The sequence below is a fragment of the Bos taurus genome, chromosome 4 (genome assembly GCF_002263795.3).
Source record: "Bos taurus isolate L1 Dominette 01449 registration number 42190680 breed Hereford chromosome 4, ARS-UCD2.0, whole genome shotgun sequence".
NCBI classification, from domain to species: Eukaryota; Metazoa; Chordata; class Mammalia; order Artiodactyla; family Bovidae; genus Bos; species Bos taurus.
This window is the reverse complement of record NC_037331.1, coordinates 48,725,665-48,741,443: the sequence shown is the minus strand read 5'-3', so window position 1 is coordinate 48,741,443 and position 15,779 is coordinate 48,725,665. Positions and strand designations below refer to the sequence as shown.

At 37.1% G+C, this 15,779-nt stretch overlaps 1 protein-coding gene and 1 long non-coding RNA gene across 2 annotated transcripts in view; one reads left to right on the top strand and one right to left on the bottom strand.

Annotated features, from left to right (window-relative positions):
• The first annotated feature begins 2,177 nt into the window (after positions 1-2,177).
• On the top strand, positions 2,178-15,617 carry LOC132345087 (uncharacterized). The gene is made up of 2 exons (XR_009494215.1): positions 2,178-2,685; positions 15,514-15,617. It is a non-coding gene; the product is annotated as an uncharacterized lncRNA (long non-coding RNA).
• Positions 3,640-15,779, bottom strand: part of SLC26A4 (solute carrier family 26 member 4) — a 60,454-nt gene continuing 48,314 nt past the window's right edge. Inside the window, exons 16-20 of the mRNA XM_002686803.6 lie at positions 15,111-15,341; positions 13,346-13,400; positions 9,861-10,009; positions 7,666-7,749; positions 3,640-5,852 (exon numbers count right to left, since the gene is read on the bottom strand). Coding sequence (XP_002686849.4) covers positions 5,829-5,852; positions 7,666-7,749; positions 9,861-10,009; positions 13,346-13,400; positions 15,111-15,341 — 543 coding nt within the window. The 3' untranslated portion in view covers positions 3,640-5,828. The remainder of the gene's footprint in view (positions 5,853-7,665; positions 7,750-9,860; positions 10,010-13,345; positions 13,401-15,110; positions 15,342-15,779) is intronic.

The window sequence follows — 15,779 nt, the reverse complement described above, 5'->3', positions numbered from 1 at the left end:
GCCCCACATGAAGTTATACTTGGGATAAAATTGCATAGAGCTATACACACGCACATACACAGTGACATGTGATAAGCTCTATGGTTTGTACCAATGTCAATTTCCTGGGTTCTGTATTGTACTGTAATTGTGCAAGGTGTTAACATTGGAAGAGGCTGGGTGAAGGGTGCAAAGGAACCTTGCTGTACATGTCTTTGCAAATTCCTGCAAATCTATAATCATTTCAAAATAAAAGGCTCTGTTTTTTTTTTTTTTTAAACGTAATGGGGAGGGATTCAGAATACTGGAGCACTTGGTCTAAAACAGTGAAGTGGGTTGGATCTTGTGCAAAAATATTTCCTCTGTGTCTAGGCCTAAAGATGTTCCTGAAGAAAGGGATGAAGTGGGCTACCTTAGAATATTTAAAATTAGTATAAAGTCTAGATAGGTCTTCAGCTTCTTGGAGCTCTGTGAGAATACTAGTGAATCCCCAGCTGCTTTTCTGAAGACCTGTATGGAGAGCAGGCAGACAGGCAGGTGAGTTGCATAGACCACAGGAACAGGCCAGAAAGCCCAGGACTTCCCTGGTGGTTCAGTGGTTAAGACTCTTTGCTTTCAATGTAGGGGATACAAGTTGATCCCTAGTCAGGGAACCAAGATCCCAAGTGCCATGTAGTGCAGCCAAAAAAAAAAAAGAAAGAAAAGAAAAAGCTGTTAGTCCAAAAAGAAAAATACACAAATGAGTTGGGTCAATGACTCCCTCGAGTATTAAATGATAATAAACATCTGAGGTGCTCAATTTCTTTAGTCATCAGACAAATGCAAATTAAAAACACAGTGTGATCCTAATACACAACCACAAGAATAGCTCAATGAAAAAGACACACAAACCAAGTGTAGACAAAAACATGTAGCAACTGAAACTCTCATATATGATGAAAGTGTGAGTCGATGCAATCACTTTGGAAAATAGTCTGCCGTAGATACCTATTGCAGTGTCTACTGAAGTAGAACATATGTATTGTTGCTGTGGTTTAGTCACTGAGTCGTGTCCAACTCTTTTGCAACCCCATGGACTGCAGCCCTTCTGGCTCCTCTGTCCCTGGGATTTCCCGGGCAAGAACATTGGAGTGGGTTGCCCTTTCTTTCTCTAGGAGATCTTCCCAACCCAGGGATCGAACCCACATCTCCTGCACTGGCAGGCAGGTTCTTTATCACTGAGCCACCAGGGAAGCCCTGAACATAACTATATGACACAGCAACTCTGCTCCTAGGTGTATACTTCATAGAATAGTCTGCATATGTTTACCAAAAAAATTTAACAATGTTCTCAGCAGCACTATTCATGAAAGCTGAAAACTGGAAACAACCCAACTATTCATAAACAGTAGAATAGATAAGTGGTGGTAAATTTATACAATGGAATGTGCTGTACTGTGCTTAATCTCTCAGTCATGCCCAACTCTTTGCGACCCCATGGACTGTAGCCCGCCAGGCTCCTCTGTCCACGGGGATTCTCCAGGCAAGAATACTGGAGAGGGTTGCCATGCCCTCCTCCAGGGGATCTTCCCAACTCAGGGATCGAACCCAGGTCCCTTGCATTGCCGGCAGATTCTTTACCATCTGAGCCATCAGGGAATCCCAGACGAATACCGTTTAACGATGAGAATTAATGAAGATTGTTGTCTACAATAACATGGATGAATCTTATATTTGTAATATTGAGTGCAAGAAGACAGACACAAAAGAGAAAGGGAAACAATCTTATGATTTTGATAGAAATCTTTCCATTTTGATTCCATTTATATTAAATTCAAAGAGCAAGTGTTAGAAGTCAGGACAGTAATTATCTATTGAGGCAATTACTGGGAGAGAGCATGAGAGGGCATCTGGGGAGCTGGCTATTTCCTGCTCCTTGATCTGGGTGCTGGCTGCACTGGTGTGCTTATTTTGTGAAAATTCATGCAGTACACTAGGCTTTGCATCATTTTGATGTGTATTCGTACCAGAAAGAAAAGTTTGCTTAAAATAATGAAAATCATTGCACAGAACAAGCTGGAAATATTTGAGTAAGAATTATAAGATTGAACTGAGATATTTATGTGACATTGTTTATTGCATCAATAAGTATTTTACAAAAAGAAATTACACCCAAAGCAAATAGAAGTAGAGCTATGAAGAATACATCAAAATGATGACTGATAAGAATACTGAACCACTGCACAGCACAAGAAACCAGTGACAAAATATACTTGCAAATTATATGAGCCACTGGATTATTATTAAAAATACATAAAAAAGTCATACAACTCAATATCAAAAAAACAAACAACCCAATCAAAAAAAAAAAAAAAATGGGCAGAAGGGCTTCTCTGATGGTCCAGAGGTTATGAATCTGTCTGCAGTTACAGGGCACATGGGTTTGATCTCTGGTCCAGGAAGATCCCACATGCCATAGGGCAACTAAGCCCGTGGACCACAGCTACTGAGCCCACGCATCACAATGACTGAAGCCCACATGCCTTAGAGCCTGTGCTCTGCAACAAGAGAAGTCACCACAGTGAGAAGTCTGCATCACAGCTGAAGAGTAGCCCCACTCGCCGCAACTAGAGAAAGCCCCTGTACAGCAATAAAGACACATTGCAGCCAGAAATAAAGGAGGAAAGGAAGGAAGAGAGTGAAAGGAAAGAAACTGGGGCCTAAAAGGTAAATTTTTTTTTTAATGTGTAGAAGACCCAAATAGACATTTTGTCTAATGAAAACATACAGATGATCAATAGACACATGGAAAGATGCTCAGCATTGTTAATATCATCAGAGAAACGCAAATCAAAACTACAGTGAGATATCACCTCATACTTGTCAGAATGACTATCATGAAAAAGACCACAAATAACAAATGTTGGTGAGGATGTGGGAAAAAGAGAACATTTTTACACTGCTGGTTGGAATGTAGATAAGTGCAGCCACTGTAGAAAGCATTATGGAGGCTCCTCCGAAAATTAAAATTAGAACTACTATATGACCCAGAAATTCCACTGCTGGGTATTTATCTGAAGAAAATGAAAATACTAATTCGAAAAGAACGTGCACCTCAATGTTCACAGGAGCATTATCTGTAATAACCAACATGTAGAAGCAACCTAAGTATCCAAGAATAGATAAAGAAGACATGAGATAGATAGATAGATATATATATATATATATATATATATATATAAAATGGAATATTAAAAAAATGAAAAAATGCCACTGGAGCAACATGGATAGACCTGTTAGGTATTGTGCTTAGTGAAATAAAGTCAAAGACAAAAACTGCATGTTATCACCTATATGTGGAATCTAAAAAATAAAGCAAACAAATGAATATAATGAAATAGAAGCAGAGTCACAGATAAAGACAAAAAATTAGGGGTTACCAGTGGGGAGAGTAGCAAGGTAGGCAAGATAGCAGTGGGGACTTCTGAGGTAAAAACTACTGTGTATAAAATATATAAGCTTCAAAGGTATATTGCACAGCACAGGAAATATAGCCAATATTTTATAATTTTAAATGGAGTATATTCTATAAAAATTTTGAACCAGTTTATGATACACCCAAAACTAATATAATATTGTAAGTCAACTATATCACAATTTAAAAAAAAAGTACTGGCACACTTAAAATTTAGCATTTTTATTATATTTAATAGTTTCGTTCAGAAGGGACACATCAGAGTAGTTTAAAAGGTAACATTATTTTTCATAAAAAATATGTGCAAATATTTCCATATGTACATGATTTGACTTTTCACTTGTTGAAATTCATATACAATAGTAGAATCTTATCCTATAGGTTAAAAACATAACAAAAACTTTACTTTCAAGTAAAATTTCTACTGAAAATATAGAATTAAAATTATGTTTACTATTCACAAGATGCATTAAGAGACAAAATTACTAGAGTGTGCTTGGGAAACAAGTCAAATAGACTGTGGTCTTATATAGCCACAAATGGACCCAAGATCTTAAAAAACTCTAGCCTTTAAAATATAACTTTGGTATTTCCTTTGACTTAAAAAAAAAAAACAAAAAACAGAGAGCAGTGCATATTTCCTCTATTGAACAGAGGTATTCATCCATTTTCTGCAAGACTATTACATTCAGTCTTTAGAGCTATGACTTGTTGCCATTATAGAAAAGTATTACTGTAAAAATGAGATAACATTACAATCCTGGTTATGTTTCTCACCTCAACTAGGTGAGAAATCGGTTCCCTATCAATTAAAGACAGAAAACTCATGAGCATCAAAGACTATTGTAGCATCACAGGCCACTATAATTCACTGAAATTCTAACATGTAGTGGGGGTAGAAGGAAGAGAAGGATGCTTTTTAGTTAGCCAATTTGATCTGATCACTAATGACATTTCTTCAGAAGTAGATACAGACCTTATTTCTGATTATATTTAAGAAGAAAACCAGAGATAAGATACGCTGCCTTTGGATAGCCAAACGCCTTTAGGAACTCCACACATATGTGCCAGAGATACAATACCATTCTCAGTCAAGTTAAGACATTATCTCAATTGAAAACCTGAGTATTTTTCTCTAGAAATGAAGTACAACTTCATTCAGTCCAGTGTGAAATTCATGCAACCAGTCCACAGGACCAAAGCCAATATATTATACACAATGCCTAGAAATATTTGGCCCTCAGAAAAGGTTAAGTAAAAATGTTTTGGCTTAACATATGGATTTTTAAAAACATATATTTTCAATGTATATATTCCAAACCAACTTTTTTCCTTTGATACTGAGCTCATTTAGAATGCTTTATCTTCATATCCATACACATAAGCAGTTCACTTTTTAGATTTTTTGAAAGGTGTTTAGAATTTAGTTAAAGATCACTTCACATACTTGCTAACATTTTAACAAAAAATATAAACTTGTTTTAGTCACCATGGTCTTATGAACATATTAAAATTGATTTTTGTTCAAAATAACACAATTTTTCTGTTAGATTTTAAATAGACCATACTTAAATATACTGTACACAATGCTCATTTCTATAAACTAGGGTAAATTAAAACTGCATTTTTCAACTAAAGATAGTGTATCATATATTTTTACTGGATCTTATTTGTGAGCTTTGCTTTTTATATCAAAAAATGATATCAATAAACCACAATAATCTTATCACGTCACTTCTCTGAGTCAATTCTATAGCTTTTAAATGAACATTTCCTTTATTCTAGTTACATATCTGGTCACATATAGTAATACCTCATTAACCAAATTTGTATTTTTAAAACTTTTTGGATGCATTTACCAAAAGGGATTTCTAAAGACCTTTACTGATAAGTACACTAATAATTCTATTTCGGCCTTTACTCCCTGTGACATTACACTGTGATCAGAGCAGCTCATAGGTATCAAGGTCAATCAGAAATAGATTTACAGGATAATCGTTCCTGACTCACCTGCCCACAGAGACTGTTGGGTGATCCTTACCCCAGCTGTACAGAAGTACACATGTACCCACATGCACACTCCTAGCAAATCTGTTGTAGGAGTAGCAGCATGGTTCCCTCAGATCCTGCAAACTGCTAAACCCTCTTTGACCATGTTGCACATTTTAGAAGTAAAATACTCATTTTATAAATAAAGCCTAGAAACAATCTTTGTGCTTCTCTTTCAGTGGTTAAGAGGTTAAAAAAAAAAAAGATTTTTAAAAGTCTACTGGAAAAAGAATGAGTGTTTCAAGTTCAAAGAAAATAGTCAATGCAGAAAATATTTGCATAGAATTACATGGTGGGGAAATTCTGCCACGCAGTCTTTGCTTAGAGTGACCTCCTGAGCTCAATTTCAGGAAGCAAGTCTTCGAATAGCCTGTGGAAGCAAGGGGGAAACAGTGTTGATGCAACAGAATTCTCCTTAAGTCTACCTAATCTTTTTTGCAAATATGTCTTCGTAGCATTGGTTGCTTCCATTTACTCAGGTGTATAGCACCACAATGAAAGTAGGGTAAAAACTTAATTTTGTACCTCATCATATGCTAATTGGATGTAATTTAAAAGCAATCATTACTATTTCTTGAGCACTTACTATGTACAAGACTGTTTTATTCCTTTACATGTATCCATTAATAGTCAAAACTCTGTAACGTTATTATTTCTATCTTACATGAAGAAACTAAAATGAGGTCAGGATAAGTAAATTGTCGCAGGCTACTCAGATGGTTAGTTGCAGAATCAGGGCCAGCACTCAAGTCTGTTGGTCTAAAGTTCAGTCCCTTAAAACCACTCTGCTTTACAGTTTCCTTATCTACAGGAGCCCTACCTGAATGATGCTTTTATGTGGCATCAAAAATACTTCTATAGTGTGGCAACTTCTTAAGTTCCAATTGTGATATATGAGTTCTCATTCAACTAACTTGTCCTTATAGCCTTAATCATAAACAGTAAGCTGGAAGGACTTAACAGCTTCATAATAATATTCCTGGGCTCATTAAGCTGATGGGCTAAAATGCAGAACCCCTGATTTTCACTCTACTTGGTGATTTCTTCCCTAAAAATCTTCTCTGCCTGTAATCTAGCAGAAAATACATAGTTCTGCATTAAGGTCAAAACCAATTCTATAACTGTACATGAGGCGCCCACCTAGACCATGGTTCATGTGAAAATGCTCAAGTCTTTAGTGGACCCCTGCTCAACAGGACAAAAAATTTGATGTAGCTGTTATGAAAATAAACCCATTCTTAAGTCACAGTAATGTAAATATCTTGATGAGACCAAGGGACATCATAGTTGACCCTGTCTGGGATTTTGTATCCCCTTCTTGTTCAGGGAAGAACTAACAAATTTCTTAGCCGTGAGGAACAGTAAAGAAAACAGGAGTCTCATTCAGGGTAGAGTCTGTTATAAACATGAAAGCTACTCTCAAATATTTAAGGACTGTTCAGAGAAGGCAACCAGAATGATCTCAGTCCACTGGATGATTCTTAGAGAAAGGGTGAATCTGGTTTGTAAGCACAGCCGACACCTGGAGACTTCCAGCTGTGTAGCAACCCCCCTTGAAAAGCTACTAGTTGCCAAAGTCTAGAAACATTCACACAAAAGCTGAGACAACATCCTTAGAGATGGGGTAGGAAGGATCTCTGCAGAGCTGAGGATGTGGGGCTACTTGATTTTGAAACATCTTTCAACTGGAATCTGTCTCTTTCTAAAGCCATCATCAGTCAGAGGAAGAGGTTCCTACTCCTCACATACAATTAAGTTGGCCAAAAAGTGCTTTTGGTTTTGTCCCTAAGAGCTGGCAAACTCGAACGAACTTTTTGGCCAACTCACTATTTCTGAGGCTTATGAAACTCCTGGCTTAAAAATTCCCTCCATTCACCTTTCTCCTATCCCACTGGCCTTAGGTCTCTGAAAGAGAAAGTGTGCATAAGTTTAGGTATAAAATCAAGACAAATGTGTTGGCTGCTTCCAGTTGCTGATCACATCTGTAGGCTTGGAGCAAAAGGCACCTCCCCATCCCCTGGTACTTAATGTCTTCAATAGAGAATCCTTGTTTTCCATTTTACCCTCTTGGTATTTTCTTAAAATTATTTTCCCTGGATAGTTTTTATCAAATATTTTTAATACTCCAAGTATTATTCTGTTTAATTCAAATTCTTTTCTTTGAAGAAAAATACTGATCATACCTCATCTTGGACATCAAGTTGTTCTTCGATCATTTCTGCTTCCATTAATTCAAGAGGATCTTTACAGTCTTGGATGAGGGTGATCTTGACAAAAGAGAACACAGAGACTATTTATTAGCAGCCTAATAGCATCAACCTACCTGGTTCTTCACTGAAAATGATTTGCAGCTTGGCTGGTGCCTCTCATCTAAAATCTACATACTTCAAAATCCTTTTCAGCTTTCTTGATCTTTCATATTTCCCACTTAGAATTCTCCCTCCACCATTTTTTTCACATTCAAGTGTGAACTGGTATAGTTCATTGTCTAACCTCCTTTGCAACTCTCTTCCCCAACCTCTGAAGTGTACACTTAGCAAGTCATCCGGTCGGCCTAAATGATTCTGCAGTCAATGGTCATTTTCTTTCAATAACCAAGCTAAGAGCACTTAGTAAAGCATTGAGCATCCAGGGAACTCGAAGTGAAGGGCTCCTGACTGACAACAATAAACAACCTCAAGTTGAATTGAATGGGAATTAATTTTATTGGAGATAGAAACCAATATCTATGGACCAAGTAGGTTATTCAGGAAAATTCTGCTTTTTAGCCATAATGTGTAATTTAATCTACACACAAAGGAAACCAGTAACAATCTGGACTTTGTCTTACCCATAAAGCATATTCCCAAAGCAACTCTAAATGTACATTAAGATAAGAGTAACATTTCATTTTAGCTACTTTTAACCTCACAAATAAAAAACTCAATTCTCTTTACACTATCCTGCTTTGTTGTTGTTACCTACGGGGAAAACAATAAGTCAATTTTCAGTTATATTAAAATTTTTTTTCATTTATTTATTTGGGTACTGCTGCTGCTGCTGCTAAGTCGCTTCAGTCATGTCTGACTCTGTGCGACCCCATAGACAGCAGCCCATCAGGCTCCACCATCCCTGGGATTACATTGGGTCTTAATTGTGGCTCGCCAGCTTCTCTCTAGTTGCGGCACAAGGGCTCAGATGCCTCGTGGCATGCAGGAGCTTAGTTCCTCGACCAGGGATCAAACCCATATCCCCTGCATTAGAAGGTGGATTCCCAACCTCTAGACACCTGGGAAGTCCTTAGACATATTAAAAAATATTTGCAGGTTTTCAAAGCTGAGCATCTTGAGTGTAGCACCTTTTTTTTATTTATTTAAGATCCACATCTTGGTATTTAGAAGTAGTATTTTCTCCAACACCATTAAGTAGAACAATCTTTCTACTAACAATAGGTGAATTGAATAATGTACTATTGTTTTCTAAATTAGTTTCACTTCAAACAGTAACTTTCAATCTACACTAAGAATCTACTTATCCTACTTTTAGAAAAAAAGGAAGCAATTTAAAATATAGTGGACTGTGTTATCAGAATGATTATTATTGTTGTCATTTTTATAGACATTTTAGTTTCCCAAATTCATTGTGAGACAGTCCATGAGAGATGACATTCTTGTATTAAGCAGTAGGCCCAGCCCAATGACGCACATCAGAATCCTCAACTCTCCTGGGTATTTTACAGGAAAAATGATAAAATAAGGAGGCCAGTGGGAAGTCAGAGTCTATCCTGTTTTTCGGAGAATAAACTCTAGGATGATTTGTGGTTTTCAATTTTTTTTCTTCAAAGATCACTTATGACCTAATGAATCCTATTTAAAAACATTGATAGGAAATTTCCTGGCAGTCCAGTAGTTAGGACTCCACACTTCCAATGCAGGGGGCACAGGTTCAATCCCTGGTCAGGGAACTAAGATCTCACAGTCACACGGTGCGGCCAAAGGGAAAAAAAAAACTGATAAGAGTTTACAGACTGCTGAGAATTTAAATTGCATTTACATACAAATCATAGAAGATCCAAGATTTGGTGCCTTTTTTCTTAAAAGTCAGTACAGCTACTGCCTACTTATATTAGTAAACCCCCACATTGTGGAACTAATAATGTACTGGTTTCTACCGGGTGCTTTCCTATAAACTGTCCCATTGAATCTTCATATGTACCCAGCAAGGGGAATGTTTTACTCCCATTTTACTGATGAGAAAACTGAGGCTCTGAAAAGTTAAGCAGGTGGCTTAAAAACTTCACTGGCCTGGGATTCAAATTTAGGTTTGTGGAATTTTCTGCCATTTACAGAAACCATGGTAGTTTAGGAAAGCTACATATGTAGAAAGTTTCAATGTTTACCGTTTCTAAAATGGAATCTTGAACCTCTTGAGATTTCACCTGGTTCTGGAGATGGAGGACAGCATCATGAACAGTCATAAAAAATATGTCCTTCCTGATGTTATTATCATTAAAGAAACCACATTTCTCCAGCTTTTCTATCACATGATCTTCAAAAGTAAAAGATAATGTTTAGTTAGTCTCTAGGAAAAGATATTCTTACAACATCAACCAATGCTAAGTTTTGGAACCTCCTCCTTTGAATCTTTTTTTTTTTTTTCTCATTTCCAGAATGTGATCCTGCTCTGTCAGTTTCTTTTCCAGTAGCACACGGAATGGTGACACCATAACTGGTTGTGGTATTAATAGATGGTCTTGTTTCCCAGCCATCTCTCTTTTTCCAGGGAACCCATTCTCCTGCTGCTGTGAGTCTGGCTGCTAACAGTTCACAGCTGTACCCTTCAATGGAGAACATGCTTTGGCCAATGGGAACTGTCTCACCTGAAGAAGGCCTAGGAGGTTTCACCCCCTCCCTTGGGTGGCCCGCAGCCACAGCTGGACTGATCTGGAGGTAAAAGGGCCAGCCCCCCACTGCTCTTGCCTCAAGAAAACCATCTGGTGCTCTTCTTGAGATATTCCCCTGTGAAACCAAGCTAAGTAGATTCTGAAGCCATCCCTTTGTCTTCTCCTCCTGCCCTATCCTGCTCCCCTCAGTTCTTGATGAATTTTCCAGTGTACTGCCTTAATAAGTCACTTGCGCTAGAATCCTTATCTCAGGCTCTGCTCCTAGAGAACTCAGTCTAACCACTACTATTCCTATACACCACTTGTACATCGACAGACACAGATTCGTGCCCTGCAAGTTCCTCTAGTTCTCAGGGATATGAGTCATTTTCCAGCTCTGCTCTCCAGAGGACAGTTTTTTCCCCATTGATCCTCCACTGCTAAGAGGACATAGGTTTCCAGGTGTTACCAGCTCTATGACACAAGTTGGAAGTAATCCTTCTGGATTCAAAAAGACCTTCAGAGTAATTGTTTAATGGGTAGAGTTTCTGTTTGTGGCAATGGTAATTTTGAAAATAGATAGTTGTGGTGATCTTTGGGACACACAGATCTTTTTAAATTAGTGTTTTTGTTTTTTTCCAGATATATACTGAGGAGTGTAATTGTTGGATCCAGTGGTACTTCTATTTTCAGTTTTTTGAGAAACCTCCAAATTGTTTTCCACAGTGGTGGTACCAATTTACATTCCCACCAACAATGTACCAGGGTGCCCTTTTTCTCTACATCCATACCAACATTTTTAACTGTAGACTTTATAATGATAGAAATTCTGACAGGTATAAAATGATATCTGATTGTTGTTTTGATTTGCATCTCTCTAACAATTAGCACTGTTGAGCATCTTTTCATGTGCCTGTTAGCCATCTATATGTTTTCTTTAGAAAAATGCCTGTTCAGGTCTTCTGCTCATTTTTTTTGATTGGGTTGTTTGGTTTTTTGATATTGAGTTGTATGAGCTATCTGTATTTGTTCCAAATATTTTTAATTGAAGTATAGTTGATTTACGATGTTGTGTTAATTTCTGCTGTACAACAAAGTGATTCAGTTTATATATATATATATATATATATATATAAAACAGAATATCGAATATAGTTCCCTGTGCTATACAGTAAGCCCTTATTGTTTATCCATTCTATACATACTAGTTTGCATATGCTAACCCCAACTCCAAACCCATTTCTTCCCCACCCCTCATTCCCTTGGCAACCACAAGTCTGTTCTCTATGTCTATAAATCCGTTCTGTTTTGTAGATAGTTTCATTTGTGTCATATTTTAGATTCTGCACAAGTGATATCATATAGTACTTCTCTTTCTATGACTTACTTCAATTAGTAGGATAATCTCTAAGTCCATCCATGTTGCTGCAAACAGCATTATCTCATTCTTTTTATGGCTGCATAGTATTCCATTGTATATATGTATTAATACCACATCTTCTTTAGCCATTCATCTGTTGATGCACATTTAGGTTGCTTCCACGTCTTAGCTATTGTGAACAGTGCTGCACACAGAGCTGCACGTATGTTTTGAATTATAGTTTTGCCCAAGAGTGGGATTGCTGAATCATATGGCAACTCTGTTTTTCGTTTCTTGAGGAACCTCCATTCTGTTTTCCATAGTGGTTGTACCAACTTACATTCCCACCAACAGTCTAGGAGCATTCCCTTTTCTCCACAGCCTTTCCAGCATTTGTTCTTTGTGGCTGTCTTTATGTTTTGGATATTAACTCCTTGTCAATCACATAATTTGCAAGTATTTTTTCCCACTCAGAAAGTTGTCTTTTCGTTTTGTTGATGGTTTCCTTTGCTAAGCAAAAACTTTTAGGTTTAATTAGGTCTTGTTTTATTTACAATAGCATGGAAACAATCTAAGTGCCCATCAACAGATGATTAAATTAAAAGATGTGGCATAAATGAAATGGAATATTATTGAGCTATAAAAAAGAATGAAATTCTGCCACTTGCAGTAATGTGGATGGACCTAAGGAATATTACGTTTAGTGAAGTAAGTCAGAGGATGACAAATGCTTTATGATATCACTTATATGTGGAATCTTAAAAAAATACAAATGAATGTGTATGCAAAACAGAAACAGATCCACAGATGTAGAAAACAAACTTATGGGACTTCCCTGGTAGTCCAGTGGTTAGGACTTCACCTTCCAATGCAGGGGGTTTGGGTTCAATTCCTGGTCAGGGAGCTAAGATCCCAAATGCTTCATGGCCAAAAAACCAGAACATAAAACAACCGAAGCAATATTGTAACAAATTAATGAAGACTTTTAAAAATGATCCACATCAAAAAAAAAAAAAATGCTTCAAAAGCAAGAAAACAAACTCCTGGTCACCAAAAGGTTGGTACAAGGACAAATTAGGTGTATGAGACTAATTGATACACACTACTGAGTATAAAATGGATAATCAACAAGGAAATCCTATATAGCACAGGGGATTATAGCTATTATCTTGTAATAACCTGTAATGAATTATAGTCTGAAAAAATACTAAATCACTATGCTACATACCTGGAACTAATATAATATTATAAACCAACTAAAACTTCAATTAAAAAAAAAAACAGAAAATAACAACAGCAACAACAAAAAATGTGCAGTAAATGTAAAATACACACTGGATCTCAAAGATGTAAACAGAAGCAAATGGTGCAAAATATCTCAGTAATAAATGTTATACTGACCAAAAGAAAAAAAAAGGAAAGAAAGCAAGAAAGGGTAGTTGTGATTAATTGCACAACACGGTGAATGTACTTAATGCCACTGAATTAGTTGGATTCTTGACTAAAAGTCTTATATCTCTTTTACCACAATAAAAATAGTTTTTGGAAAAAAAGCCCTTTGGACATTATGTACTCACATTCCAAAGTAGGAGAAAAGGCTTAAAGAAAAGTCTTATAGATAGATACATATATATGCATTTACCTTGAAGGGATGCAAAGTACACATTTACATCAATTCTTTGGAATTCTTTGACAATCTAAAAATTTAAAAAGGAGAATTTGTAACAATGAGTAACTTTACCTGCCTTTAACTCAGTAGCATTCAACTACTTGCTCAGGAGAAACTTTGAACACTTTCATGGTGAATCAGGAGTCTGAAGAAAGTTCATTATTGGAAATTGGAAAACCACCGAAGTTTCAACATACAGTGATGATGCTTAGGATGAAAAGACCATGTCTCAAGAGGTGGCAACATCCAGTGCTCAATAGCCCAGCACTGGATAGCACACAAGAGCTTCATAAATACTTGAGGAAGGAAGGAAAGAAGGGATAATGCAACCTCTGCTGGTTGGAGAGAAGAGTATGAGTTTACGTCTCTGAGTGGAAGAGATATGGCTGTGGATATGCGGCCACCAGACACCAAGTGTAAACACTGGCCTAGAAACCAGGGTCTCTGTATTTGACTGTAGCAGTGTCAGTATAGTGATTGTGCTCTTACACTATAGTTTTGCAAGATGTTACCACTGAAAGAAACTGGGTAAGTGGTACTGAGGATCTCTCTGTATTATTTCTTATAGTTTTATGGGGGTCTACAGTTATCTCAAAATAAAAAGTTGAATTAAAAGAATTAAGACAGAAGACCTATGGACAAAACAAAAGACCCATGGACAATAATCATACAGAGCTTAAATTTTCTGGGGAAAAAAGATCAAGACCTCTATGCAAGTATAGAGTTTGGAGCTTTCAAAATTGTCACTTTAGCATTTGAAAGCAACAAGAAGCCCCAGCTAAGTTAAACCTCAGTTGAGAGTAGTTTGATATTATTACATAAACCTGATTGTCGGTGCCTTGACCCTGCCTGCTTTTCTGCCCAATCCTCTTGATACCTACATGAAGCTTCACTTAAACTTGACACTCCTGGTCAAGTTGACCTCATTAGTCTGTTTTGAGCACTTAATACAATTGTTATTTAAAAGATTATTTAACATTTTCCTTGCCCCCTAGATCGCTTAGTCCCAGGAGGGTAGGAACTATGGCTACTTCATAATTATTAATAGTTTCTGGTCCCCAGCCAAGGGCTTGGCACATCTGAGGCATTGCACATCTATTTGTTAAAGGAATCACTGAACTTGACCTTGCATACCTGCTTTCTGATAAGAATGTTTCTGTCCCGCATGTTCTTCATTCAGCTCTTTGACTGCCTAGATGTCTGGCCTACTTCCTGCAGATCTAACCCTGATAATGCCTGGCTTTTCCAGCCCTACCGTGTTTCTCATTCTGCTGCTGTTCACATAACAGATAAAAACATAATATTAAATTTTGCCCATTTTTCTTTTCATATTCCATGTCATATATATTCTCAGGAAAATAAAACGTAACAAACAGTAATACTTGCTGACAGGTGACCATGTGCCAGACACTCTTCATTCTTCTCATTTAATCCTCATAACAAGCCTATGAAGGAGGTACCATCACTATCCCCACATTCAGATGGAGAAACTGAGGTACAGACAGATTAAGCGATTTGCCCACAGTCACACCACTAATAAGTTGAAGAGCCACGATTCAAGCCCAGGGAGTCCAGCTCTGCAACCCATGCTTTAATAATACATTCCATTGCAAAAGCATCCCCCTAGAAAAATTACAGAACCTGTGCAATCAGTTACCCTTCTGTAAGACCAGGAAACCCACATTGTTTTACTATTACCAAAGCTCCAAATCTGTAATTTGAAACATCAGAACCTTACCACACGCAATGATCTCACTCCAACAACATCCAAGAAAGAGACGGCTCCACAGTCAAGTACGAGGCTATGGATTGGCACTTTGGGAACATTCACTTTGACTGGAAGCTCAGAGTTCCAATCCACTTGGATCTCTATTTCCTTGGTTGGGATATCAGGTTCTTCTGGATTTTCAATGTCTTCATCAGGCTCAAAAGCATTATTTGATGAACCAGCACCACTTATAATGCCATTCTAAACAAAGAAAGCATTGCCAACTTAATTACCAATTAGCTGGGATGTCTTTCAACAATTAATCTAAAATGACTTCATAGTCCTATAGACTGTTCCTTGGTAAGCAAAACATCAAGAGGATGAACTCTTAGGGAATAAGGTTTACCTCAGCCCAAATTTTGATGTTTTCTAGGAAGAAAAATGGAAGAGCAGTGGAGCCAGGAAATGCTTGATTTCTGGAAGATGATGGAACTTAGGCAAGAGATATATTGGCAGGAATGTTTGAATAAAAGGTAATACCGTAGCTCTAAAAGTCTATGAACCTATAACTGTCTTCTATTGTGAATAATTTTCTGGTATTGAATTAGCACTTGTTTTGTTCCTTTCAGTAAAAATAAGGTTTATTTCATGAAAGAGGAAGATAAATCACACCCTGTGTTTCCAAGGAGCTCTGTTGAT